We start from the raw sequence: 25,607 nt of genomic DNA on the forward strand, positions 1-25,607 counted from the left end.
GTGTGTGTGTGTGTGTGTGTGTATGAGAGAGAGAGAGAGAGAGAGAGAGAGAGAGAGAGAGAGAGAGAGGGAGAGAGAGAGAGAGGTGTATCATGTCCACACACCATGGCAGTTATGTGGAGGTCAAAGGACAGCACTGTGCAGTTGCATCTCACTCTATACCTTCCCATGGGTTCTGGGGATTTGAACTCCTGTAGTCAGACCTGTGTGGAGAACTTTACCAGGTGAGCTAGATTTTCAATCCTTGTTTCAATTAAAAAACAAAAAAAGAATAAAGCAATTTCCCCAAAGCAAAACTATTTTAAAGACAAAAACAGTACATGTGACAACATAAGAATACAGTTCTTGACATAACTGATTGGTGTTTCTGGAGTGCAGTGCCAAGGAAAGATTGGCTGTGATTTTGCTGGGAGCCACAGGTCCTGCTCTGAGTACGGCCATGGACTTTCTCCTTACCCTTCAGGAAAGCCCTCTACATAGATTTCGGCATATTTGCAGGTTTAAAGTAAGAAGACCATATTTTATGGGCAGATACGTTTTAACCTCTTTCATATAAATGGCTAGTCAAAACAGCCTTGCCCTCCCGCGGTTGAATAGAAATGTACTGCTTGGGGTTTCCTGTCTGCTGCTAAAAATATACAATCACTTTATACATTTAAAATAATCTGCAAATTTGCATAAAGCTTCTGGAAGTGTTTAAGATAAACAAGGTAGGTGACTATATTTTCTAAGGCTTGTACTGCAGAAAGCTTTATAAAGCAGGCTCAACAGTGGTTTTTACTATGGTTTGCCTGTAGACAACAGCTTGTAGTCTACACACTTTCACGTACACTGCTTTACTTTGCTCTTCTCTTCCTCCTCTCCCTCTTCTTCATTATTGCTGCATTTGCATGAGGTATGAGGTGTCTGGAAGTCTGACGAGCTGAGCCATCTCACTGGCTGGCTCACTTTGAATTCTAGAACCACCCCACCAATGACCAGGGAAGACACTATCTCCATGTAGAGCTGAGGAACTGGAACCATCCGTGAATGTTACAGCTGGAAGGTTTGAAGCCACTGCTGGTTAAAACACCACATAGATTCCCTTTCTTGAGTGTCTGGAGGTGAGGCCTTCTTCACTGATGTGGTCTAGCTTCACTGAATGTCTCTCTGCTGCTCTTCCAGCTCCTCCCTTCAAGAAGATTGGCTTCATTTTCAGCCTACTGCTTCCATAGCTGCTAGTTTCTGGCCTTTAAATCGATTGATACACAGTAAGGCCCGATGTGGAGACTGGTTCTTTCCATTGCTTACTCTCTTAGAAGCCCTTAGTAAATCTCTCCTCAGTCATCACTATCCAGGTCAGTTCCTGTTTTGTTTCCAAATCTATTATGGGCAGGGGACATGAGATGGCCTATGTGGATACACTCCGGCATACGTGGATACATTGCCTGGAGGTGACTTTGGAAACTTGGGCTTCTGTCGGCAAAGACAAAGGGAGTGAAACTGAATGTCAAACACTATGACCTGGGGAATGCAGAGTCAAGAGTCTAGGCCAACACGGGAGGCTAAGCTAGGGTCCTGAGGCCAAGGATGCACCTCTGTTGAAGCTGCACAGATATGCAAGGGCTGGAGAGAGGGCTCAGGGCTACCACGTGGCCAAGATGACGCAGCTCTGTGCTTCTCATGCTGTGATCCAATTGGCTCAAGTTTTCAGTAGGCTAGGATGCTTGCTTCGGCTTTTATAGGAGTATCCAAGAAATGCCCTTTAATAACTTATTCTGGACGTATTTATGAATGGGTTTTGCATGATTGATGCTCAGAAGTGTTTTTTTATTTTAAAATGTTTCAAGTAATAACAAGCTTCAAAGAAATCTTTTAACATTCTGTATTTTCATTACTTTGAATTATTCATCATCATTCTTGTCATCATCATCTTTGTGCATGTGTGTGTGTGTGTGTGTGTGTGTGTGTGTGCATGTGCACGCTCATGCCACAGTTCCATGTGGAGAAAGCCAGGGGACAACTTTCAGAAATTGGTTCTCTTTCTCACCATGGGCTGGGGGTGGGAGAATCAAACTCAGGTTGTTGGGATTGTATAGCAAGCACTTTCCTAGCTGAGATGACCTATCTTCTTGCCCATGTACTAGGTTTTTTAAAGAAACACACACACACACACACACACACACCATAAAACTGTAACTGTAGTTGTGGTTTTCTGGGTATCGAGCCTGATCCTGTTTCCTTTTTCCTTCAGTCAAGGAAACCACACACTGTTGAACTCAGTGTCTGTTTTTATGTCGATATTTTTATATTATTACATTCCAACCCAGAAAAGATGCACAGTACCATTTTAAACACACACACACACACACGCACACACACACACGCGCACACACACACGCACGCACACACACACACACACACACGCACACACACACACACACACGTGCACACACACACACACGCACACACACACACACACGCACACACACACACACACACACACACACACACGCACACACACACATGCGCACTTTGGATAAGGGATAATCTTACGAACTTGCACCTGCAGTGGCACTTTCTGGCTAATGCTGTTCCTTACTTGCGTCAGTCTTTGCATCTGTATTGCGATGCAGCTTTGGTCTCTGTCCTGTGTACACGTGGCCTTTTGTGATGAACCTAGTACATTCTGGGCTGTTCTACAGATGGCTGCTATAAACACCTTAGCAGGTGGCCCCTGCTGCGGAGTGGAATTGCTAAGTGAATCTGTCTTTTCTGTTAACAGACAGGCTACTGTCGATCCAGTAGGACAGCGATTTCTTTACTCCCTATGCAGTTGAAACTCCACGGCTTTGATCATATTTCATGACAGCACATTGGCAAGTATCTCTCTTTTCTCTGTGGTGGAAGGTTACAGTAGCGATTATAAACCTCTTCGTTGTGATATTCTTTAAGTTTGCCTGTTTTGTCTTGAAATACATTCGATTGCATACTACACACGAAGAACAAGAGAAAATAAAGACAAATACGTAGAATGCCAGTCTTCTTTCTAGACTGGAGAAACAAGCAAGCAGCACCTTGTTATTCCTCACTCACACGGGGGCCATCTGACGTGATCAGAACATTTGTATTTTGTATGAAGGATGGGATACATTCCCTCTTTCCACTGGAGAAACTCCAAGAACAGAAGAGTTAAAAGAATGTACAGTTGGAGTAATTAGCATCTGGCAACATGTCCAGTAGAGTCTTTGAACTTGCTCCTGGAATACAGAGACGACAATATTGAATGATGTCACTTTTGCATCTCAAAGCACCGTTCTATTTTTACACAGTGTCTACATCTGAGATTCTCCAGCACTTGGATACGCTTACAGCAAGCTCCCCAAAGAGTTTTGGGGGAAAAGGCCGTGCCACTAAATCAGAATTTACACCCTAATGACTGAGAGAATGGAAAGATAATTAGCAAGCATGAGACCATATTTCCATTTTGGTTGCGGACAAGGGGAACATTTAATCTTGTGGTGAGAGAGAGGCAGCTGGGGAGGAGGAGAGAGGGAGGGGTGAGTGCTGAGATGGGAACCCAGATGGGATTAGAGTGTAAGCATTTCAGCTTCCTCCTCATTTCTCTTTGCACTGTCTCTGGTCAACAAGAATCCTCACAAGAACAGTGCACTTCCTCTGCTCTAAGTGGCAGAAATAAGAGACTACCCCAAAGGGAGGAGGTAGAGAGTGAGCTTTGGGGTCACAAAGAAATATTCGGGGCTGGGGATTTAGCTCAGTGGTAGAGCGCTTACCTAGGAAGCGCAAGGCTCTGGGTTCCGTCCCCAGCTCCGAAAAAAAGAACCAAAAAAAAAAAAAAAAAAGAAATATTCAAGGGAGGAATCATGCCAGATGCAAACGTCTCCAAGATCAAAGACAGAATCCTCTGATTTGGGAGACTTCTTTATACTGGCTATGAGCTTTCAGAAGCTTGAGCCACCAGTGGAGTTTGGAAATACTGTCAACTGTCGCCAAGCTTGTTGAACAGTCCCTTTCCCCTTCTCCCATGAGGGCTAATTTTGGTAATGCGACATGGAAATCTGTCTACACATGCATTTACCCACAGAGGTAAGGGCAGTCTCATGAGGCTTCTCCCTCCCTCTGCCTGTTTTGCTGCAGATGAGATCTCACTGTATAGTTTAGGTTGGCCTAGAAACGGACAATCCCCTGCTTCCGCTAACCAAACACCAGGATTACAGGCATGCACCACCAGACCTAAGCTATGAACTTTCTGTTCAGTGACACTTTCGATTGTACATGTGTAAGAAGTTCTGACAGAAGTTCTCTAGAAACAGATAGGCATCTTCTTACAGTGCTTTTGAAGATTAAGACTTCTGCTGGCTGACGCTTTTAATCCCAGCACTCAGGAGGCAGAAGGAGGGAGAACTCTGAGTTCAAGCCCAGCCTCGTCTAGAAGAGCAAGTTCCAGGACAGCCAGGCTACACAGAGAAACCCTGTCCAGGGAAGAAATAAAAGGGAAAAAAACTTGAAACTTGCTTTACTTTGGGCCAAGACCCCTTTTCCCTCTTCCTCCTCTTCTTTTTCTTCTTCTCCAAGACAAGGTCTCACCTGCAGCCTTGGCTCACCTGGAACTCACTTCTGTAGCCCAGGTTGGCAGGATCCTTCTTCCGATCCTTAGTGCTCTCCTTGGAGTCCTGTCCTAGGTCACAGCTACTAGCCTGCCAGTGCTCACCCTCAGCCTCCAACCAACCTCATTGACTCTTCAAGTTCCAGAGAACCTCAGTTTCCTCAAGTGGCTCCCCAGAACGACAGCTGCCAAATCACTGGCCCTAACCCTCAAGAACCCGTGTCTTCAGTGCGAGAGAACACCCCTCTTAGTGTACTGACTTCATTCCTGTTACCCCAATGGAATGCAGCTCGCATGCTGACATTTTGTTCATCGGCACCAGAGAACGTGTGTTGCTCTTCTAACGTGCCCCACTTGAATTCTGACAGGCACCAGGAAACCTGTGAGGTAGACAGGACTGGCTATGTCCTTTTAGGTTTTAACACTAGTTACACACACTTATAAAACAAGACGGCCTTTCTGGCCCACCATATTTTAAGTAGAAACAGAAAGGGAGCAGTGTGACTTTTTAGAACGGGTTTTTTATTTTACTTAAAACTAGCTGAGGGAGGGACTAGAGGGACGGGTCAGCAGTTAACAGCACACACTGCCCTTCCAGACGAATGGCCCAGGTTCACGTTCCCAGCACACACATGGCAGCTTATAACTGTCTATAACTCCAAGGTCTGACACCGTCACACGGACAGACATACATGAAGGCAAAACACAAAAACACATAAAACAAAAATAAATCAGTTAAGAAGGAAAAAAACTAGCTGAAAGGATTTTAGGTTCTGGGTCTCTTTCTCTCCTGGGAAGTCGGTCTCTGGGCGCTTCGCTCTCTGGGCGCTTCGCTTCCTGTGCGCAGGCGCGTGTGCTTTTGCTTTCAATAAATCTTGGCTGAGAGGTGGAAGAACAAAACAAAACAAAACGTCTGGTTGGGGGCTGTAGAGATGGCTCACCGAATAAGGGCACTTGCTGCCAAGGCTGATGACCTGAGTTTGATGCCCAGAACCCACGTGGTCGAAGGAAGGAACAGGCTTCCACATGTTCTCTGACCTCTGCACATGTACTGTGGCGTATGTTAGTTCACACACAAAAATGCACGCCCACGAATAGACACGTGAATTTAAGGTGACATGACAGGTTGAAGGGGACAGCTGTCTAGGTCTGTGATCACGGCACTTAGGAGGCTGACTCAGCAGGGGCGTCAAGAGTCCTCTGGCACCTGGGCTACAAAGTGAAAGCCTCTCAAAATGTGAACGGACAGGGCATTGTAGCTCAGTGGTAGAAGCCCTGTTCAGTACAGGCAAGGCCCAGAGCGACATGCAAACAAAAACCAAAACAAAGCACAATGGCCTGGCGAGTTACGAAAGGTTACAGAGCTCTTTAGTATTTAGCGCAATTGTTCTCATTGGTGGAGCCTAGGCAAGCACTCTGCCACTGAGCCAAACCCCCAGCCTCGGCCCAAACCGGTCAGAACTGTGTTACCGGATTCTTCCAAGTCTCTCTTTTGCGCGGCGGCATCAGGATGCTGATTGCTATATGGAACTGGCGCGTTGTGTAAAGGAGCGCCACCCCATTCACATTCTCCAGTTAAAAAAGATCTGCTATGGGGGTTGGGGATTTAGCTCAGTGGCAGAGCGCTTGCCTAGCAAGCGCAAGGCCCTGGGTTCGGTCCCCAGCTCAAAAAAAAAAAAAAAAAAAAAAAAAAAAATCGGCTATGTAGAGTGTCACCAACAACATTTTCTGACCCAGACTTCTGCTGTGTCCATGCAGATTTTCTCAAACCATCCATTTGTGTGTGAATGACTCTGTGACTCTGGAGAGAAAGGAAGGGAACAGGAGAGAGAGGGAGAAGGAGGTATGGCTTGTGGCTGCTTAGATCGTAGGCCATAGCTTATCTACTAAGTGGTGATGAGACTGACGTGGGCAGCGGCAGTAAACTCTGAATGTGGAACTGACATTCCCTTTAAAAAGACACTGCCAGGCTGCCTCTGTTCTCCCCAAACTAAGGTAGGTTTAGAAAGGACATTGCAAAGCTGGTCACCTGTGATGGTTTGTTTGTGCTCGGCCCAGGGAGTGGCACTATTAGAAGGTGTGGCCTTGTTGGAGTAGGTGTGTTATTGTGGGTGTGGGCTTTAAGACCCTTATCCTAGCTGCCTGGAAACCAGTATTCTGCTAGCAGCCTTCAGATGAAGATGTAGAACTCTCAGCTCCTCCTGCACCATGCCTGCCTGGATACTGCCATGCTCCCACCTTGATGATAATGGACTGAACCTCTGAACTTGTAAGCCAGCCAGCCCCAATTAAATGTTGTCCTTACAAAAGTTGCCTTGGTCATGGTGTCTGTTCACAGCAGCAAAACCCTCAAATGACCTCAGGAAAAGGTCACCAAACGGGGACTCTGTCAGAACATGGTCCAAGAATGGAGTTGCGTGAAGAGAATTCTGAGTGCTTATGAGAAACGCCAAGAACACAAGAGTCTTGTGACCTCAGTTTCTTCAAAACAGAATTGTTCTTGGGATGTGCTTTTGTGCTCTTCCCAGGTGTAGCAGATAGGAGCGAGTTTACTACAGATTAGTCATTAAGACTGGCTATTGTTGTTTACATGCCTCTATGGAAAAACATGTTTTTGCCACTAGTGTGGCTTGCTTGCCACATGCTGCTTTGTGACTGTACACGCTCCTCGGTGACTCCTCTTAACCCTCAGGATATTTGTCTGAGGTTCTGATGAAAGTTGGCTATTGCATGAGACTTTAGCCCCCCTCATTCTTAGGCTCCATTCCTTAGGTCCGAAGGCCTTCAGAGCAGTGACAAGACTGTACAGAAGGAAAGGTATAGTAGGTATAGTTGCGGGATATTCTTTCACACCACCTGATCCCAGATGGAAATTCACTGGCTTAACTGGAACACAAACTGAACAAAACAGAAGCAAACAGTGTCTGGCTAAAGATTTTCTAATGGAAGCTGAGGCCTAGTGGGCCATGTGAACGCTGAGAACAGAGATCGTGTTGTGTGTCACAAGTCCTACCGGTCAGTCACACAAATGTTATAGACCACAGACGGGCGTCTGACTGGGGACAAGGATGACAAAATACGTCTTTTGCCTTTTTCCACTTTGTCATGCACACAAAGGCACCAATGCTGGCTTTGTTCTGGGATGAAGTCTGACATTCCTTCCTGGACCTACCCGATCATTAACACAGAGAGAACATTCCTGCCTGCAACCAGTCCCACAACTCTCCTGTCACCCAACGGAAGAAGAAGGCAGTATAGAGGGTATCACACTGGACTGGGCCTTTATTTTCTTTTCTTTTTTTTTTTTTTTTACTATTATTTTTTTTTTATTAACTTGAGTATTTCTTATATACATTTCAAGGGTTATTCCCTTTCCCGGTTTCCGGGAAAACATCCCCCTCCCCCCTCCCCTTCCTTATGGGTGTCCCCCTCCCAACCCTCCCCCCATTGCCGCCCTCCCCCCATAGTCTAGTTCACTGGGGATTCAGTCTTAGCAGGACCCAGGGCTTCCCCTTCCACTGGTGCTCTTACTAGGATATTCATTGCTACCTATGGGGTCAGAGTCCAGGGTCAGTCCATGTGTAGTCTTTAGGTAGTGGCTTAGTCCCTGGAAGCTCTGGTTGCTTGACATTGTTGTACTTTTGGGGTCTCGAGCCCCTTCAAGCTCTTCCAGTTCTTTCTCTGATTCCTTCAACGGGGGACCTATTCTCAGTTCAGTGGTTTGCTGCTGGCATTCGCCTCTGTATTTGCTGTATTCTGGCTGTGTCTCTCAGGAGCGATCTACATCCGGCTCCTGTCGGTCTGCACTTCTTTGCTTCATCCATCTTGTCCAATTGGGTGGCTGTATATGTATGGGCCACCTGTGGGGCAGGCTCTGAATGGGTGTTCCTTCAGTCTCTGTTTTAATCTTTGCCTCTCCCTTCCCAGCCAAGGGTATTCTTTTTCCTCATTTAAAGAAGGAGTGAAGCATTCACATTTTGATCATCCGTCTTGAGTTTCGTTTGTTCTAGGGATCTAGGGTAATTCAAGCATTTGGGCTAAAAGCCACTTATCAATGAGTGCATACCATGTATGTCTTTCTGTGATTGGGTTAGCTCACTCAGGATGATATTTTCCAGTTCCAACCATTTGCCTACGAATTTCATAAACTCGTTGTTTTTGATAGCTGAGTAATATTCCATTGTGTAGATGTACCACATTTTCTGTATCCATTCCTCTGTTGAAGGGCATCTGGGTTCTTTCCATTTTCTGGCTATTATAAATAAGGCTGCGATGAACATAGTGGAGCATGTGTCTCTTTTATATGTTGAGGCATCTTTTGGGTATATGCCCAAGAGAGGTATAGCTGGATCCTCAGGCAGTTCAATGTCCAATTTTCTGAGGAACCTCCAGACTGATTTCCAGAATGGTTTTACCAGTCTGCAATCCCACCAACAATGGAGGAGTGTTCCTCTTTCTCCACATCCTCGCCAGCATCTGCTGTCACCTGAGTTTTTGATCTTAGCCATTCTCACTGGTGTGAGGTGAAATCTCAGGGTTGTTTTGATTTGCATTTCCCTTATGACTAAAGATGTTGAACATTTCTTTAGGTGTTTCTCAGCCATTCGGCATTCCTCAGCTGTGAATTCTTTGTTTAGCTCTGAACCCCATTTTTTAATAGGGTTATTTGTTTCCCTGCGGTCTAACTTCTTGAGTTCTTTGTATATTTTGGATATAAGGCCTCTATCTGTTGTAGGATTGGTAAAGATCTTTTCCCAATCTGTTGGTTGCCGTTTTGTCCTAACCACAGTGTCCTTTGCCTTACAGAAGCTTTGCAGTTTTATGAGATCCCATTTGTCGATTCTTGATCTTAGAGCATAAGCCATTGGTGTTTTGTTCAGGAAATTTTTTCCAGTGCCCATGTGTTCCAGATGCTTCCCTAGTTTTTCTTCTATTAGTTTGAGTGTGTCTGGTTTGATGTGGAGGGCCTTGATCCACTTGGACTTAAGCTTTGTACAGGGTGATAAGCATGGATCGATCTGCATTCTTCTACATGTTGCCCTCCAGTTGAACCAGCACCATTTGCTGAAAATGCTATCTTTTTTCCATTGGATGGTTTTGGCTCCTTTGTCAAAAATCAAGTGACCATAGGTGTGTGGGTTCATTTCTGGGTCTTCAATTCTATTCCATTGGTCTATCTGTCTGTCTCTGTACCAATACCATGCAGTTTTTATCACTATTGCTCTGTAATACTGCTTGAGTTCAGGGATAGTGATTCCCCCTGAAGTCCTTTTATTGTTGAGGATAGCTTTAGCTATCCTGGGTTTTTTGTTATTCCAGATGAATTTGCAAATTGTTCTGTCTAACTCTTTGAAGAATTGGATTGGTATTTTGATGGGGATTGCATTGAATCTGTAGATTGCTTTTGGTAAAATGGCCATTTTTACTAAATTAATCCTGTCAATCCATGAGCATGGGAGATCTTTCCATCTTCTGAGGTCTTCTTCAATTTCTTTCCTCAGTGTCTTGAAGTTCTTATTGTACAGATCTTTTACTTGCTTGGTTAAAGTCACACCGAGGTACTTTATATTATTTGGGTCTATTATGAAGGGTGTCGTTTCCCTAATTTCTTTCTCGGCTTGTTTCTCTTTTGTATAGAGGAAGGCAACTGATTTATTTGAGTTAATTTTATACCCAGCCACTTTGCTGAAGTTGTTTATCAGCTTTAGTAGTTCTCTGGTGGAACTTTTGGGATCACTTAAATATACTATCATGTCATCTGCAAACAGTGATATTTTGACCTCTTCTTTTCCGATCTGTATCCCCTTGATCTCCTTTTGTTGTCTGATTGCTCTTGGGCCTTTATTTTCTAACCACCACTTTTCCTTATTTATTTTTACTTACTCAGTGTTAAACAACTGTAATAAATGCTAGCAGGACATATGGCTCCCATTTGAGAATATCTATCCTTTGAGCCAGGAATTACATTCTTCAGAATTTATCGAGCAGATAAGCTGGCAGATGTGGAAAACAATGCATCTCTGAAAATAACCTTGACAACGTTATATAAAATGTCCAGAGACTAGAAACAGGGTCAGCAGGGAAAACAGCTCAGTGGGAAGGCATTTGCCAACCACTTGAGAGGCCTCAGAGCTGATCCTCCTCAATACTGAAAGTAAAACAGAACAAAAAGCTAGCAGAGACAATATAAATATTCATCAGCAAGGATGACTACATTACCACACACACACACACACACTCATACACATACACACACACTCATACACACACACACATATACACACCACACACACACACACACACACACACACACACACACACACACACACACACACACAGGATAGTAGCAACCATGGTTAAAAAGCAGATCCCTAAACACTATTAGAGAAAGATATGGATAGGTGCTGCCTTGGAGGGCAGGGCCAGGGCCAGGACATATTCTTGTCTATGTGTAAGGAATCTCCAGAAGGATGTAGATTACTGGTGATACATTCATTCTGGGGGAGAACTAGACAGTTGGGAGGCAAGGGTGGGAGGGAAGCTCACTCTTCACATCGCCCCTTTAAGGGCATTTCAGTTGTGACACATGTAAATCTTTTTCATGTTGTGGTGTATGTAAATTGTTTCCAAGGTTTAAATTATTGCTTATAGGAAATAAGAACACATCTGAAAGACAAAACCAAGGCATTTCGTGAAATTACGGTTTAAAGAAACAGAAGGAAATGGGCTATGCATTTAAGGTTTAGTCTTTATCATTGCAATGAACCGTGAAATGTGTTACCTATCTGTAACTGGTCACTGACCTGCTTAATAAGGTTCTATTTGCATAAAGGAAGTCACAGGTACTAGGCAACGAGGGGCTGAAGCATTGGAGTGCTTTTCCTTTGACTTGTACAGCAACGGAAACTGCTAACATTGGTGGGAGGAAGGATTAAGGAATCATGACTAATTCTGAACAACCTCTGAACAACTGCTTGTCTTAACTACCTCTTTTCTGACTTTGCTGGTATTTGGGTATATAACACCCCCAAAGTCAGGGAAGAACCCTCTATTGTTCCTCTGATTTATAACACTTTGATCACAAAATGTTTTCAGTGAACATTTGTGAGCTCTTTGTATCAGAGTGCACTCTAACCAGCATGGAAAACCATGAACCATGGAAAAGGGGGAGGGGAAGCAGTCATTTTGTTAGAAAAGCCAGTGGTGGCAGATGGCATGGTAACCACTTAAAATTCTATGGCATGACAGGACTGTGGAATAAACTAGGCTTAAGTAAAAAGAGAGAGAGAGAGAGAGAGAGAGAGAGAGAGAGAGAGAGAGAGGGAGAGAGAGAGAGAGCGCGCAATGCTTCATACTCAACGTTTGTACTATAATTTATTTGAATGCACTATGAACAGATTTGCATTCCCCACCAGGGGGAGGATTTAGGACTGTCATTTTCATCTTCCATCAGTTCTAGGGCCAGTGTGTACTGGGTGTTGGATAGTTTTTGGATTAAAAAACAGAAGTTCAGGGCTGGAGAGATGGCTCAGCCGTTAAAGGCAAGTCTCACAACCAAAAAAAAAAAAAAAAAACAAAAAAAACAAAAACAAAAAAAAAAAAAAACAGAAGTTCAAAACAAATTGCCTAAATTGGTAGTTTTATTATTATTTTTTCTGTTTCGAGATCTTCCCACAAATGTAAATATGGTTCATAATTTCAGGGAAATCATAGGATATCTGCACCCTCTGCCTTATTCGTCAAGCAAATCAGAGATTCTAGATTTAAGAAATTATGCAGTTTAGGGATTGAGGATGTAGCTCAGTAATAGAACATTGTTGGTCTTGAATAAGTAAAAGGTGCTGCCTAGTTCTATGTCAACTTGACACAGGTTGGAGTCTCTTAAAACATGGGAACCTCAATTGAGAAAACTCCTCCATAACATCAAGCTGTCAGCAAGCCTGTCAGGCATTTTTTTTTTTAAACAAGTAATTGCTGTGGAAGGGCTCAGCCCATTGTGGGCAGGGCCGTCTCTGGGCTGGTTGTCCTGCAAGCCAGTGAGTAGCACTCCTCCATAGCCTTTGCATCAGTTCCTGCCTTCAGGTTCTGGCTCTGCTTGAGACCTATCCTAACTTCCTTTGATGATTGGTGATGTGGAAGCATAAGCCAAACAAACCCCTTTCTCTTCCAGTTGCTTTTCATGGTGTTTTACCACAGCAATGGTAATCCTACCTAAGATTTGAAGCTCTAAGTTCAATCCCCAACATAGGGGGGGTGGAATTCTACCTTTAGAATACAAAGCACAGAGAGAGAGGTAAACCTCTAGATCCATTTTAAATGTTTCCTTTGACAACTTTATGCGTATATATTGTTTTACTCACTGTCTTACTGCTGTTCAGAGACACCAGGACCAAGGTGACTCTTACAAAGTAAAGTGTTTAATTGGAGACTCGCTTACAGTTTCAAAGGCTTAGTCCATTATCATTGCAGTAAGAAGCTTGGAGGTAGAGAGGCACACATGGTGCTGGATAAGTAGCTAAGAGTTCTACATCCCGATCCCCAGACAGCAGGGAAAGAGAACTGGGTCTGTCAGGGGCTTTTGAAATCTCAAAGCCCATTCCCAGTGATATACTCCTCCAATAAGGTCACAACCACTCAAACAAGGCCACACCTTCCAATCCTTCTCAGATAGTGCCAATCCCTAATGACTAAGCATTTAAATATAGGAGCCTTTGGGGGCCATTCTCAGTCAAACCACCGCACGTATATTTGGTTATTTTCAACCCGATACCCTTTCACACCCTCCCACTCCCACTGAGCCTTTCCCAACAAGGCCTCTCTTACCCTACCCCTTTTGACTGTTTTGTTTTACTTTAAAATTTCTATTATTTTTCTTCTATGAAAGCTTTCTTTCATCTCTCTCATACCCTAGAAACTCACTACGTCTGAAAAAGGACTTTTCATGTAGAAAGGTGCCTCTCTCAGTTATAAAGTTATTCCTTTTTATAATTTAACCAATTAATTGGTGCTGTGGATTAAACCTAGGACCTCGAGCATGTATAACGTAGGATTCACTTACACATTTCAGTTGTTGAAGACCATGCAAAAGGTAATTTCCGAGTGAATGCTTAGCAACTAATGCCTGCGAACTCTTCCCTCAGCTGAGGACTGGAGGGGCATGAGCAGGAGCAGCGTGGAGGAGGGCTGGACAAGCAGGGTGCAATATGCCATGAAACAGCTGTGTGTGGAGTCCGTATGGGGTGAGTATATACTCTGTAAGGGAAGAAGAGTAACCTTTGTCTGTGTTGAAGAGCTTTCACCTCTATTTTGGTCATATATAACTGTTAAGGCTCCCATTCTTAATTACAAACCGACTTTCTCATTGCTGTGAGCAAATACAGGAAAGTTCAAAGAAGGGGCTAAGACCTGGGGGTGGGGGGAACAACAATGATTTCAGATGACCCATTCTAATGAGAGAGGGAGGGCAGAGCAACTCACACCGAGGACATCAGGAAGCAGAGGCCTGCTGTTGGGGTTTCCTTCTTCCGTCTTTCCAAGGGGCTACAAGGCTTGAGCAGTCTTCTCTCTCGTCATCCACCCTGGAAATCTTTTTGTAGACACAGCTGGAAGCTACCTTAATCTATTAGAGGCTCTTGAATCAATCAAGTCGACCATCAACATCAACTATGATGTCAGATTCCAGGGAAGACTGAGAAGCTCCAATGGAAGCTATGCAGGCTAACTACAGATGACAATAACTCTAAATGGTCTGTGTCACGAGGGAAGCTACACCATGTTAATGTGTATTCTATGTGTGTGTGAGCGCACATTCATGTGCACTTGTGTATGCCAGAGATTGGTATTGTTTATCTTCCTCTTATGTTTTGAGCCCGGTCCTCCTCACTGAACTGATGCTCATCAATTTGTCCAGGCTGGCCATTGAGCTGGCCTATTTGCTCTCCCCCAGCACTGGGATTAGCACAGCAGTAGCTGTCTCCTGCCATACCTGGCTTTAATGTAGATGACTGGGTTCTGAACTCAGGTCTTCGTGTTTGCCTAGAGGGTATTTTATCCAGTAACCAATATCCCCAGTTCTTACTGCACTAAGACACAGACCGTGAACCTCTCACCCAATTATGTTTCTCTGATCACCACAGAAGGAAACCTCACCTGTGGAGGAGAGCTCTGTGACAGCCATGGAAAACACAGGTTCTTTATGAACACTGCAGCAGCAGGAAGTACCTCAGTCAACAGTTAGGCGCTGTTTCTCATACTGACCTGGTCTTCTATCTTCTTTTTTTTTTTTTTTTGGTTCTTTTTTTCGGAGCTGGGGACCGAACCCAGGGCCTTGCGCTCCCTAGGTAAGCGCTCTACCACTGAGCTAAATCCCCAGCCCCAGTCTTCTATCTTCTAATTGTAGCTTTTTAAGCTCCAACCTCATTAGCCATGACATAAGCTCTCCCATATTGTGCAAGTATTTTAAACAATGAGAATTCATTTGAGAATTCACTCTCCAGGTGAATTTTCTTCTTGAGGGCTATTTTCAAAGTCATCACCAAACTCTTGCTTTCCCAAACACTTGTAATGTTAACACAAGCCTGCTGAAAATGTAGTTCCTAGGATGGACCATGGTATCCCATTCTATGGGGGTAACCATATTGGGATCCAGAGGGACTTTCGATCTTCAAAGGCTTTGAGCTTCCCACGGACCCTCCCTACATGTGTTAAACAGTGAGCTGTTGGGTTGGGGATTTAGCTCAGTGGTAGAGCGCTTGCCTAGTGAGCGCAAGGCCCTGGGTTCGGTCCCCAGCTCCAAAAAAAAGAAAAAAACAAAAACAAAACAAAAACAAACAAACAAACAAAAAAACAAAAACAGTGAGCTGCTACTGAAATTTGGCCAGAAAACTGCCAAGACTTTTGTTTGCCAAGTAACACCATCCTAGTGACGTTTTACCTCTACCCAACAATGGGATATGATTACTTTCATTTTGTTTGTCCTAGTAGATGAATCTTTTACTTTTAATAATATGTTCATATATAACTATTCCAACTGTTACTATAAGTTAATACTTTAGAGTGGAGTTTCTTGCTTTTACCTAAAGGACTTGAAATTCCCCCTCTTTGACTTGAAATTCAATAAAATATTATTGAATATTTTATTCAATAGCTAGGAATCCACTTAGCCAGTTATCCAGTCTTATCTCTCAACCACAAAGGTGTGTCCTCTCAACACAGATACCAAGTGTCCTGACGGACTTGGTGAGCACTTTCTTTAAAAGTTTCTTAGGCAGACAGTTTCTCTGATGACAAGCACTGCAGACATCTTACCATGGGAAGAACATTTTAGAGCAGCTTCTGGGTATCAGAAAATCGCGGGCGGAAAAGCTTGAGAAGAGAGAAAGAACACAGCTGAACAGGTCTACCAAACCTGTATAATTTGAGGAAATGGAACATGCAGGAATATTCAGCCAAATAAGAGCCCAAGTAGAGTGTGGCGGCATCCACCTATGCACACAGCACTGGGGTGGCTCTCTTGTAGATACAAGCTTTAACATTAAAACACAAAAGTAGTGTGAGCTCATTCTCGTGGACAATGATGCAACTTTATTGTGTGCAGTCTTTCACACACTGGCTATTAGCTTTCCCAAGGAAAGTCAGATTTATGACAGAAGTCATTTTGAAAGAGACATTCTGGGCAATACTAGAGAAAGCTGAAGAGAGTTGTTTTTTTTTGTCTGAAAGTAGAAAAAATGGGGGTGGGGACAGATGTGAGAATCTAGAATCTTCCAGAGGTTTCTACCACCACCATAAAAACAGCTGGGGCGAGCACAGCACTTGCCGGCATGGGTGAAGAAGCTGGAGGTTTGAATGCCCAGCACTGCAAAAATCAAATCAAACTACACGAACAAAGGGCTTCCCTGCTGTGCACAGCTCTTGGTACTCTGTATAACTTTATTACATGACATAATATTTTATTTAACACAAAGTCCACTTGGTCTAACAAACAGACAGGCTCTAATTTCGCTGCCTGCCAGCAAAGTCATTCTTCAGGTATGTGAAACAGCTCAAAGGTCAGTGGAAAGTGCGGTCACAGTTCACCGACATTTTCTCCAGAATCCCACCCGGTTTCCTTTGTGAGTAGACTCCCAGAGCTACACTAGTGCTGTGAGCTCACTGCCCTGTTGCTGCTCTGGAAACTTAGACCTAATAAAAGGAGTTAGAGATCTGGAGGCTCACTTAACAGTCTCCATACGAAGCAGGCTGCTGAGGAGCCTTCCCCACAGCTCAGCTGCCCACAGAACACTGGGAGCAGCCGCTCTCCAACGCTCCACTCCAACCCACTCTCTTCTGGAGTGTTAAAAGCTTAGTTCTGGGGGTTGGGGATTTAGCTCAGTGGTAGAGCGCTTGCCTACGAAGCGCAAGGCCCTGGGTTCAGTCCCCAGCTCTGATAAAAAGAACCAAAAAAAAAAAAAAAAACTTAGTTCTGCCCCTGGCACTTCAACACACTGTGACTACAGGGTCCACTGTCACTTTCTGGGAGGCAAGGTCAGAATCCCGATTAGAAACAAGAGAACTGAGCTGAGTGTAGTGGCTCACGCCTGGGTCTTAAGGCTTGGGAAGCTGAAGCAGGGGAATTACCTCGAGTTCTGGGCCAATCTGGCTCCATGGTGAGATGGTACCTCAAACAAACAAAATAAAAAATATAAGCAAAATACACAGCGAGTACTAAAAGGAATGGGAACCCAAAGGATACCTGAATTCCTCTCACTTTACCTGCTTTTCTCACTGTGACTGCAACAGAAGAGTTGACATTTGAGCTTCTAGTGTAAGACACAAAACACACACACACACACACACACACACACACATATAACTAGTTAAAATAAAATTTAAAAAAATTATCCAAGAGGAGGAATATAATTGTGATAGGAAACTAAGAATCATGAAGCTCACTACAAAAGACAAACACTACTGAAACATGTTGTGCTGGCCTTGACACACGCAGGCAGACTGTCGCCTAGCTCTGAGGCAGAGGGTCAAGGTTGACACAGGGCTCGGAGGAAATATTTACCAGAGAGAATGTGGTGATTCATTTATCAGTCCAGAGATCGCAAGTATAAAACTTCAAGATATAAGAAGGATCAAATTATATCATGTATGTGATTCAATTTAAAATGTCTTAGCCCTCTTACATTATATTATCTGGATTATAACTGTAAAAAAAATCAAATTACATTCATATGAAACTTTTATCAAAAGAAATCAAATCCATTTTTATGAAACTTTATAGTACAATTATTTTTAGTTGGTCTTTCCTTAGGTCACAGTATTTATAATTCCATTTACATCTGTATAATTTTTAAAATTAAAAAACAAAAGCAAATCAATAGAAATCTAAGTTTTCTTTTGTAAAACTCTCTTCAGTCTCCAGGCCGGCACCACATGACAGTGTTGACTTGTCCTCCAGACATGGACAACTCCCAGGATCCCTGGCTTACGAACCATTCAGGCCTCGACTCATTAGGAATGCTTTTTGGTTTGGCTCACGTTGCAAGAAATTCTGGAGCATGTCCATGCCGTCCAGGGACCCCCCAGGCTTCAGGATTAAGTTTCTGTATTTCATTCCAACCTAATAAAAGAAAACATCATGCCTAATAACTCACGGGCAGAGCAATCCCCCAGATCCCCAGACACAAGGAGAGGTGAGGGTGAGGAAAAGGGGGCTTTCAGCCTTACTCAAGTCTAGACATTCTCTTCTGCCCACATGCAGCTTGCTCCCTCCTTCCTGTAGTTAGAGATTTGGAGCCTCAGGTCTTCCCTGTCTGATATTATTGTGTCCTGTCCTTAGATTCTCAGCTGTGAGCTGACAACATAAGCAGGCAGGGACACCAAACATCCCAACAGAACACAATTTGCTACTGCCCGTTAGCCCAGTTCCGGTGCGATCAGGCAGGGTTAGCAGAGCGAGTGTTCCAGAGACATGTGCTTTGAAGTGGGAACATGGCTGCTGTCAAATTGCTTCAGGTCTTTTTATAAGGGGCTCACAACAAAAACAAAACAGCCCCCCACCACACACACACAAAGACACCTGAGCAACATTCTTATGGATGGTCGAGTGACAAGCGTTTCTGAGGGGTCAGAAGTGGAATCATGGAAGTCTTTGGGGATGGAAGTCTGGAGCTTTAAGAGAAACCACAGCTCCTTTGTGTTTATTCCCGTAAACACACGCACAGATTAGCTGAAAGAGAACAGCTGCTGCTCGGCCTCACAGAGCACAGCTCCATCACCTCAGAGCCTCCACTGTCCTGGTAACGAGCTCAACCAGCCCTAGTCCTGGATGTGCATATAAAATTAATGGGTGCTGCTCACGTTGTATTGATTACATGGTCTGACCAATACCACTGGTAATCCTTCTGGGTACAGGAAGAACTAGAGAATTACCAGAGACCAAAGCAGCACCAGCCTGGACTGAAAACAAGAGCCTGCCTGTTACAGCCTTCCGAGGCGTAACTGTCACGTAAAATAAAATGAGTAAAATCCACCAAGTTACACAGCAGCAAACCCAGCTAATGCCCTACCGCGCCATGAAGTGATCTTTTGCTGCTCTGACAGGTAACTAACACTTACAAAGTTTATACCTAAGAACCAGGCAATGTTGGTAACAGGAAAAATTTTCAAAACAAAACAAAAAACCCTCAAAACATTTTAGGTAAGTTGGTGATTCTGTTATGGCTCTCATACTATAGCTACTCTCAGCTGCATGCCATCCAGTGTGCTGAGGCAGCCACGCCTGATGCAAGCTCACATTCGACATTCTCACATTTAATGAATTCTAGGAAGGAGTAAGCATTAAAGTTAGTGTTTGCCTAAGTTCCCAGGCAGCCAGGCCAATACAATTATAAAATACATGCTTAACTTTTCAATCAACAACATATAAAAACATTTAAAAGAGAAATTAATATATTTGGGCCTCAGGTTCTTCGGACTTGCTATGCAAGGGATGACTGTGGTCTTCTGACCCTTCTGTCTTTCCCTCCTCAGTGCTGGAACGAGGGCACACACCACTGTTTCTGCTTCATGCTCTACTAGGAATTGAGCTCAGGTCAAGTGCAGGCCAGGCAAGCACTCTGTCTACTAAGTGAGCCACACTTCTCCAGTCTCATGAAACCCATAACGATTTGTGTAAACAATTCAAGCAAGACACAGTGGCGTGCACCTGTACTCCATGCTGTAAGGGAGGTTAGAGGAGGGGGTGTGTCACTTGAACTCCATTGTAACACAGTGTTATCATTTCAATATATAACCCCTCCACACACAGGGGTTCTCTCTGTAGCCCTGGATGTCCTTGAACTTGTTTCGTATACCAGGCTGGCCTCGATCTCAGAGATCTTCTTTCCTCTGCCTGGGACTAAAGGTGTGCACTCCCACTGCTCCACTCAGCATGTGAAGTTTTATGTATCATTGAGTCTTGTTGTTTGCTGGGTTTTACTGACAACAAACCTGCATCGGTCTCAGTACAGGTTTCTAAAGCTCTGTGTTGCTACCGTATGCACAGACCCAGGGCCTGAGCGTGACGGCATTTCGGGGGATGTGAAAGCGGGCTCGTACACTGCCGGAGAGGAGCACGGCAATCTTGTCGCTTTATTTATAAGTATCTTAAGGAAAGAACCTGCAGCCACGGCTCCTGGACTTCTTAGTAATTGTGTCAGTGAGGATTTGGGGCTGGTTTAATTTGTGTTGTTTTGATACGTTGAAGAAAATAATAACAAGTTAAAAAATGTTTTTAATGTGGTCAGCAGTAATATCACCAGTCCGACAGTAATTGAGGTATGACTGGCTGTTCTTGTCATAGGCTCCGTCATTCTAAGGAGCAACGCCTTAGTCCAAACACGCCCCCATTTCCTTCCCCTCCCTCACTGTTCAATGTGTTTCAGTCTGACCACTGTCTTGCGTTAGCGTGCGGAGCAAGTAAGGCCTGTGCTCTCTGGTACAGTGGTATTGAATATCACAGACCATGCAAGTGAGGTTTCTTGGATTATAACAATATTTAAACCTTATATCAATGAAAACTTAAAATATATACTAATAGCAGAGAACACAGGATAACGAACCCACATTTATGACATACCCTCAATAATGGGTCCTGAGGTAACAAGCAGCCCCATGGTACCTTGTTTATTCAGTTCCTGGGTTCTACATAAATCCAGGGGCCTCTGAATGCTTGGCAAGCATTTACCTAGCTGAGCCACATCCTTGATGGCCCGTTACTATTACTGTTGTTATTTTTGAGACAGGAATTATAAAGTCTAACTTCATCTCTGACTCTTATGTTCCTGCCTCAGCCTTCCAGGCAGTGGGATTATAAGTGTGTCCACTACACCTAGCAGTAATTAGTATTTTTCCACAGATATTCCTTGTTCAAGCTCTGTATATTATATGTACCACTGTTTACAAAGCATGGTGGTACCAACACAATCAGGCAGATATCTGAGTTTGAGGCTAGCCTCGTCTATATAGCAAGTTCTAGGCCAGCCAAGGCTACATAGTAAAACTCTGAAAAAAAATTTATATCAAATATTACAGAAAAATAACGAAATATTAAGACATCACCCAAGATGCAATATCTGACAAAGTTCTCCACCAACTGCTCTAAATTTAGTAGGGGAGTTTCATGGGAAGGGAAAGCAGGCACGGGAACCTGTACTGAGGAGATGGCTCAGGCCTGCTCCCTGCAGAGCCCTGTCAGAGCAGGGCACTGTTTAGTCTCAGAACATGTGGTTCAGCACAGCTCAGTCTTCCTCTGCTTATGCTTCCAAACAAGTTGATTCAATTTCCTCAATTATAGGGCAATGTTCTTTTAATAGTTCCATTTCCCTTGTACTGAAGCCTTGAGAAGAGTTTAAGAGTCATTTTGGTAACAGGACCTAGCTTTCATTAAGGATAAAAAAGTAGCTGAGCGAGTCTTAGTGTTTAAGAAGGTGCCGTACTCAGAATGAGAAGCATGGGAGGCGACATCCCACAGGTGAGGGAATGCTGGCCTTCAGCCATTCAGTGGTGTTTACACAAGAAAGAAACTTGACCTGTCAGAGAGGCAGGGAGAGGAGCTCAAAGTTCTTCTAGAAGACTGCAGAGTCAGATCCTATCAGCCCTCCTAGGAAGGGAAATCCATCAGTGGGCAGAGGTTTAGAATCCTCAGGTATCTTTGGTACTATGAAGGCCTTTCTAACTCCACGGGTTCCTGAGGCAAGGCAGGCCATGGAGTCATACCCAGGCCTGAACTGTGGCTTGATGCATTAGCTATGGAGTACTTGGCCTTCCCTTCCTTATCTATAAAATGGGAATGTGCTGTCCTTATATTTTCCAGGCTGTTAGACACAGAGTGTGATTTGATAACTCCTACCCCCCAAACCCCCAAGCACTTACTTATCTATCTAAGCAGGGAAATAACTGCATTCTTGCTTTGACATTTCCTGAAAATTACTTGTGTCTTCTAATAAAGCTAAAAGAAAACACAAGAGATTGCAGCTCCACTATCAGTGAGGAAGAACAGATAATTCAGGAAGAATATTAAGCAGGAGAGAGAAGGCCTTCATTTATACAAGAGTACAAACCTTCTGAGGCAATATTTTAATAGCAAATGTAATTACCCTATGCAGGATGCTCACCAGTTATCAGTTATGAAAACATGGGAAGGAGAGTGGACTGCCTCCCATTGGCTTTGTATCCTGAGGCAGCGTACACAATAGCTTTCTCATGGCCTTTCAACCCAGCCACTCCAGGAGCAGCGCCAGACTTATCTCCTTCCCATGTGGAGCACAGTGAGTGCCCTGCCCAGGACAGGTGAGGCCATCTGGGCACCTGGTATAGTCCCCACCTGTCTACAGAGTGGACTTTGAGATGTTTCATGGCTCTCGGTGCCCTTCCTGTGGCACACCCTGGGTTTTCACTGAGGGTGAGGTGATCTGGGGGTGGGGGTGGGGTGGAAGGGAGGGCAAGACCAAATGCCATTGAGGAAAACAAGGTGGGAAAGAGAGGAAGGCTGTGCTGGTTGGTTCTCACGAGGAGTGGAGAAGAAAGGCAGGAGGAACCTTCTGATTTGAGGGTTTCCTGGAAATCTCATACCAACTTCCAATTAGTAAAGACAGAAAGGCAAGGGAGTGGGCAGGAGAGAAACAGCCCTAGCAGCAGTGCATTTTCGATGGCTAAGTCAGTGGAAGGGTTGGGGGTGGGGGCGGGGAGAATAAGGTCCGGGACAGATACAACTTTAAGGCAGAGGAGACACAAAGGTGAACAAAGCGATCTCTTTTATGGGAGCCTCCTGACCCAGAAAGGGAGATAAGAAATAGATAATTAGGCACTGGGTGTGGTGGTCCACACCTATAGTCCCAGTACTTGAGAAGCCAATATAGGGAAATGGAGAGTTTGGGGCTAGTCTGGGCTACACAGGAAGACCTGTCTTAAAACAAAACATAAGGTAGACTCTAGAGGAACCACAAAGAAGGCTACTTTAGAAAGAAAGAAAAAAGGAAGGGGGGGGGGGAGTCACGCCTCATGGCATAGGCATGGAATCCTATTATTTGGGAGGTCAAGGCAGGAGGATCACAATTTTAAGGGCAGCCTGGGCTACCAGGCTGACAGGCTAGACTGGGCAGCTTAGTCCAGCCCAGATTCAACCTTAGAGGTGAAGCCCTGTAGCCCAGCATGGAGTGCTTACCTAGCCCTTTGGAGGTCCTAGCCCCTCCAGAAGACAAAAGAACAACTTCCCACACTGGCTGGGATTCAGGACTTGCAAAGAAATCAGCTGACTGCGTGGCACCCAGGCAACCCCAGCAGTGGGAAGGTTTAGGCTAAAGGAGCACACATTCAAAGCCATCCTAGGGTGCACAGTCAGACTCTGCCGAGGGAAATAAAATCAACTCCATTCCTTTTGTCTCTTCTATCAGGCAACACCCAAGGCTGGTAAGGGATCAGTGTGACAGAGAGCATTGTTTGCCCAGAAACACAGAGGAGCTAGGGCAGAGAGGAAAGTCATCTCTCTGTGAAGGATCCCCTCACAGGAGGGAAAAATCCCACATCCTCCATCCCCCGGAGCAGCCCACTCCAGCAGGAACTGAGTTTAAAGAGTGCTGGCTCTAATACTGAACTCTCCATCAGGCAGGCCCTTTCCAGTTCAAACATGACTCTGCCATGTATGTTATCGAGTGTAAGGTCTTCCCATGACGCCACAGGCTAAAACACAAAGTTAAACCATCCTGATTTTCTCAATATTTCTTTCTAAAGCAGTGCCTGGTTGTTCTCCTTTACTGATGCAAGAAATAAAGCTTGGGCATTCTCTAAGGGAGAGGAAGACAGTTCTGTCATAGCAACAGCACTGCCTTTGAGCCAACTCCCCATACTTGTAAAGATTTTACCAGCAAACCATCTCCCAAGCTTGAATTTAGAGATAAAATAATAAGCTATTAAATAGCTAAAGTGTGGTACTTACTCATAAGAAAGAATAATATGAAAAACTAGGGGGAAAACACAGGTAGCAGGGTTTGAGGCTGCACAGGACACTTGGAGAGAGGTCCCCGAGCAGAAGGGAGATGACCGCGCCGTGAGATAGTCGGCACTGCCACTTGGTACCCTGAAGGCTGCAGGCTGACATCTGACCCCTCTGTGTTTGTTTTCCCAGGGAGCAGCATGCCCTCGGCAGTGCTGCTTGCCAGAGTATGAAGTGCTGTTCGGGCAGACCCCAGGCTGTGCAGGACAGCACATGGTCAAGCGAAAGCCTGGAAATGCGCTTCTGTAGAGTGAGACCAATGTGGCCTCCTGATCCAGCCCTTCTAGGGCTCGGGACTGATTCCTTACATGTCCAGCTACCTTCTCAAAATGCTCCGAACACGCTGGGGAGCGAGGCCTTGGGCCAACTGAGCTTACTGACAGACTGATGGATGAGTCTCATGACTTCAGACCAAATGCAGCCTGCTTCATACTATAAAAATTCCTATTGTTACTCTGCTTACGGAACCAACCTCTGTGTGAAACTAAAGGCAACCTAGACCAAGTAACGCCACCTTCTGCAGTGCTGGTGTACTGTGCTGAAGAATGGTGCTTCTTTTGCCCTGTCTCAGCAGGTGTGGGACAATGGAAGCCTTTTCACAGGGCTGGGGGATTGTGCCAAGAATGTTTAATTTCTGATAAATATTTGTATTCCTTAAGTCAGGTGCTAGAGTAAATATTTGTAAAACAAAACAAAGGGAAGCCACCCCAGAAAAACAAACAGAGCACTCACTACAGGAAAGGGAGGGGTCACATGGCTGTTGAAAAAGCTGGTTCTAGAATCTGCACAGGCAGTGAAGAGAGCGAAGGTGGAGGGTGAGGGCCTCCCTGTCCTCGGTTTCTCGAGTCAGGTCCATAATTGCTGTCATGGCAAGGTAATGAGAAATGACAGGATTCCTCACAGCGTTTGAAAGGGAAGGAAAAAGAGGTGAAAACTGAAAATTCAAAGCAGCCTGCTTGCACAAGAGTGGACCCCCTGAGTGCCGCCATAGCATCTGGAAACTCAGTGGAGCTGGATGGCATTTCTAACATCCCAGGAAACAGCTCCGGGTGATAGGATCCTTGTTCTCCAAGTCCCCTCTCCACCTCGCCTAATGAAGAGCAGTCTGGCTGGCTGGCCGCCAAGCTTCAGAGCTTGACTATAAAAGCACAGAGAGACCTGATGGCGGGTTGCTTCTGCAGGATGTGCAAGCAGCACAAGAGCCACTGGGGTCTAGAATTTGGCTGCTGCTTTGAGAACTGGAGTGGAGCGGCCGAGATGTATAGCCTGATGAGTGAAGGTACAGAAGCTGGCTCACCTCAAAGGGGGTGTATGCTTGCACCGGGAAGCCTCATAGGTAGCAGCAGCCAGGAATATGTCCTACTTGGACCTTTCCCAAACCATTATTGCTCTCCTTGAAACACTGTTTCTGCTTGGGTTGGTGTGGGTTCCCAGCACTCAGGAAGCTGAGGCAGGAGAATTGCTATTAGTTTGAAGCCA

General features: G+C 44.7%; 1 protein-coding gene and 1 long non-coding RNA gene across 9 annotated transcripts in view; one reads left to right on the plus strand and one right to left on the minus strand.

The window, feature by feature from the left end:
• The first annotated feature begins 895 nt into the window (after positions 1-895).
• On the plus strand, positions 896-17,098 carry LOC147996047 (uncharacterized). Its single transcript, XR_015673863.1, has 5 exons — positions 896-1,103; positions 2,765-2,858; positions 13,747-13,845; positions 14,203-14,866; positions 14,985-17,098. It is a non-coding gene; the product is annotated as an uncharacterized LOC147996047 (long non-coding RNA).
• Nln (neurolysin) overlaps positions 16,167-25,607 on the minus strand; it is a 99,102-nt gene continuing 89,661 nt past the window's right edge. For 3 of the 8 annotated variants that reach the window (XM_087614564.1, XM_087614561.1, XM_087614583.1), the window contains one exon: positions 25,426-25,573. In XM_087614564.1, coding sequence (XP_087470690.1) covers positions 25,566-25,573 — 8 coding nt within the window. In that variant the 3' untranslated portion in view covers positions 25,426-25,565. 8 annotated transcript variants of the gene reach the window in all.

The sequence above is a fragment of the Rattus norvegicus genome, chromosome 2 (assembly GCF_021556685.1).
Source record: "Rattus norvegicus strain SHRSP/BbbUtx chromosome 2, alternate assembly SHRSP_T2T, whole genome shotgun sequence".
Classification (NCBI taxonomy): domain Eukaryota; kingdom Metazoa; phylum Chordata; class Mammalia; order Rodentia; family Muridae; genus Rattus; species Rattus norvegicus.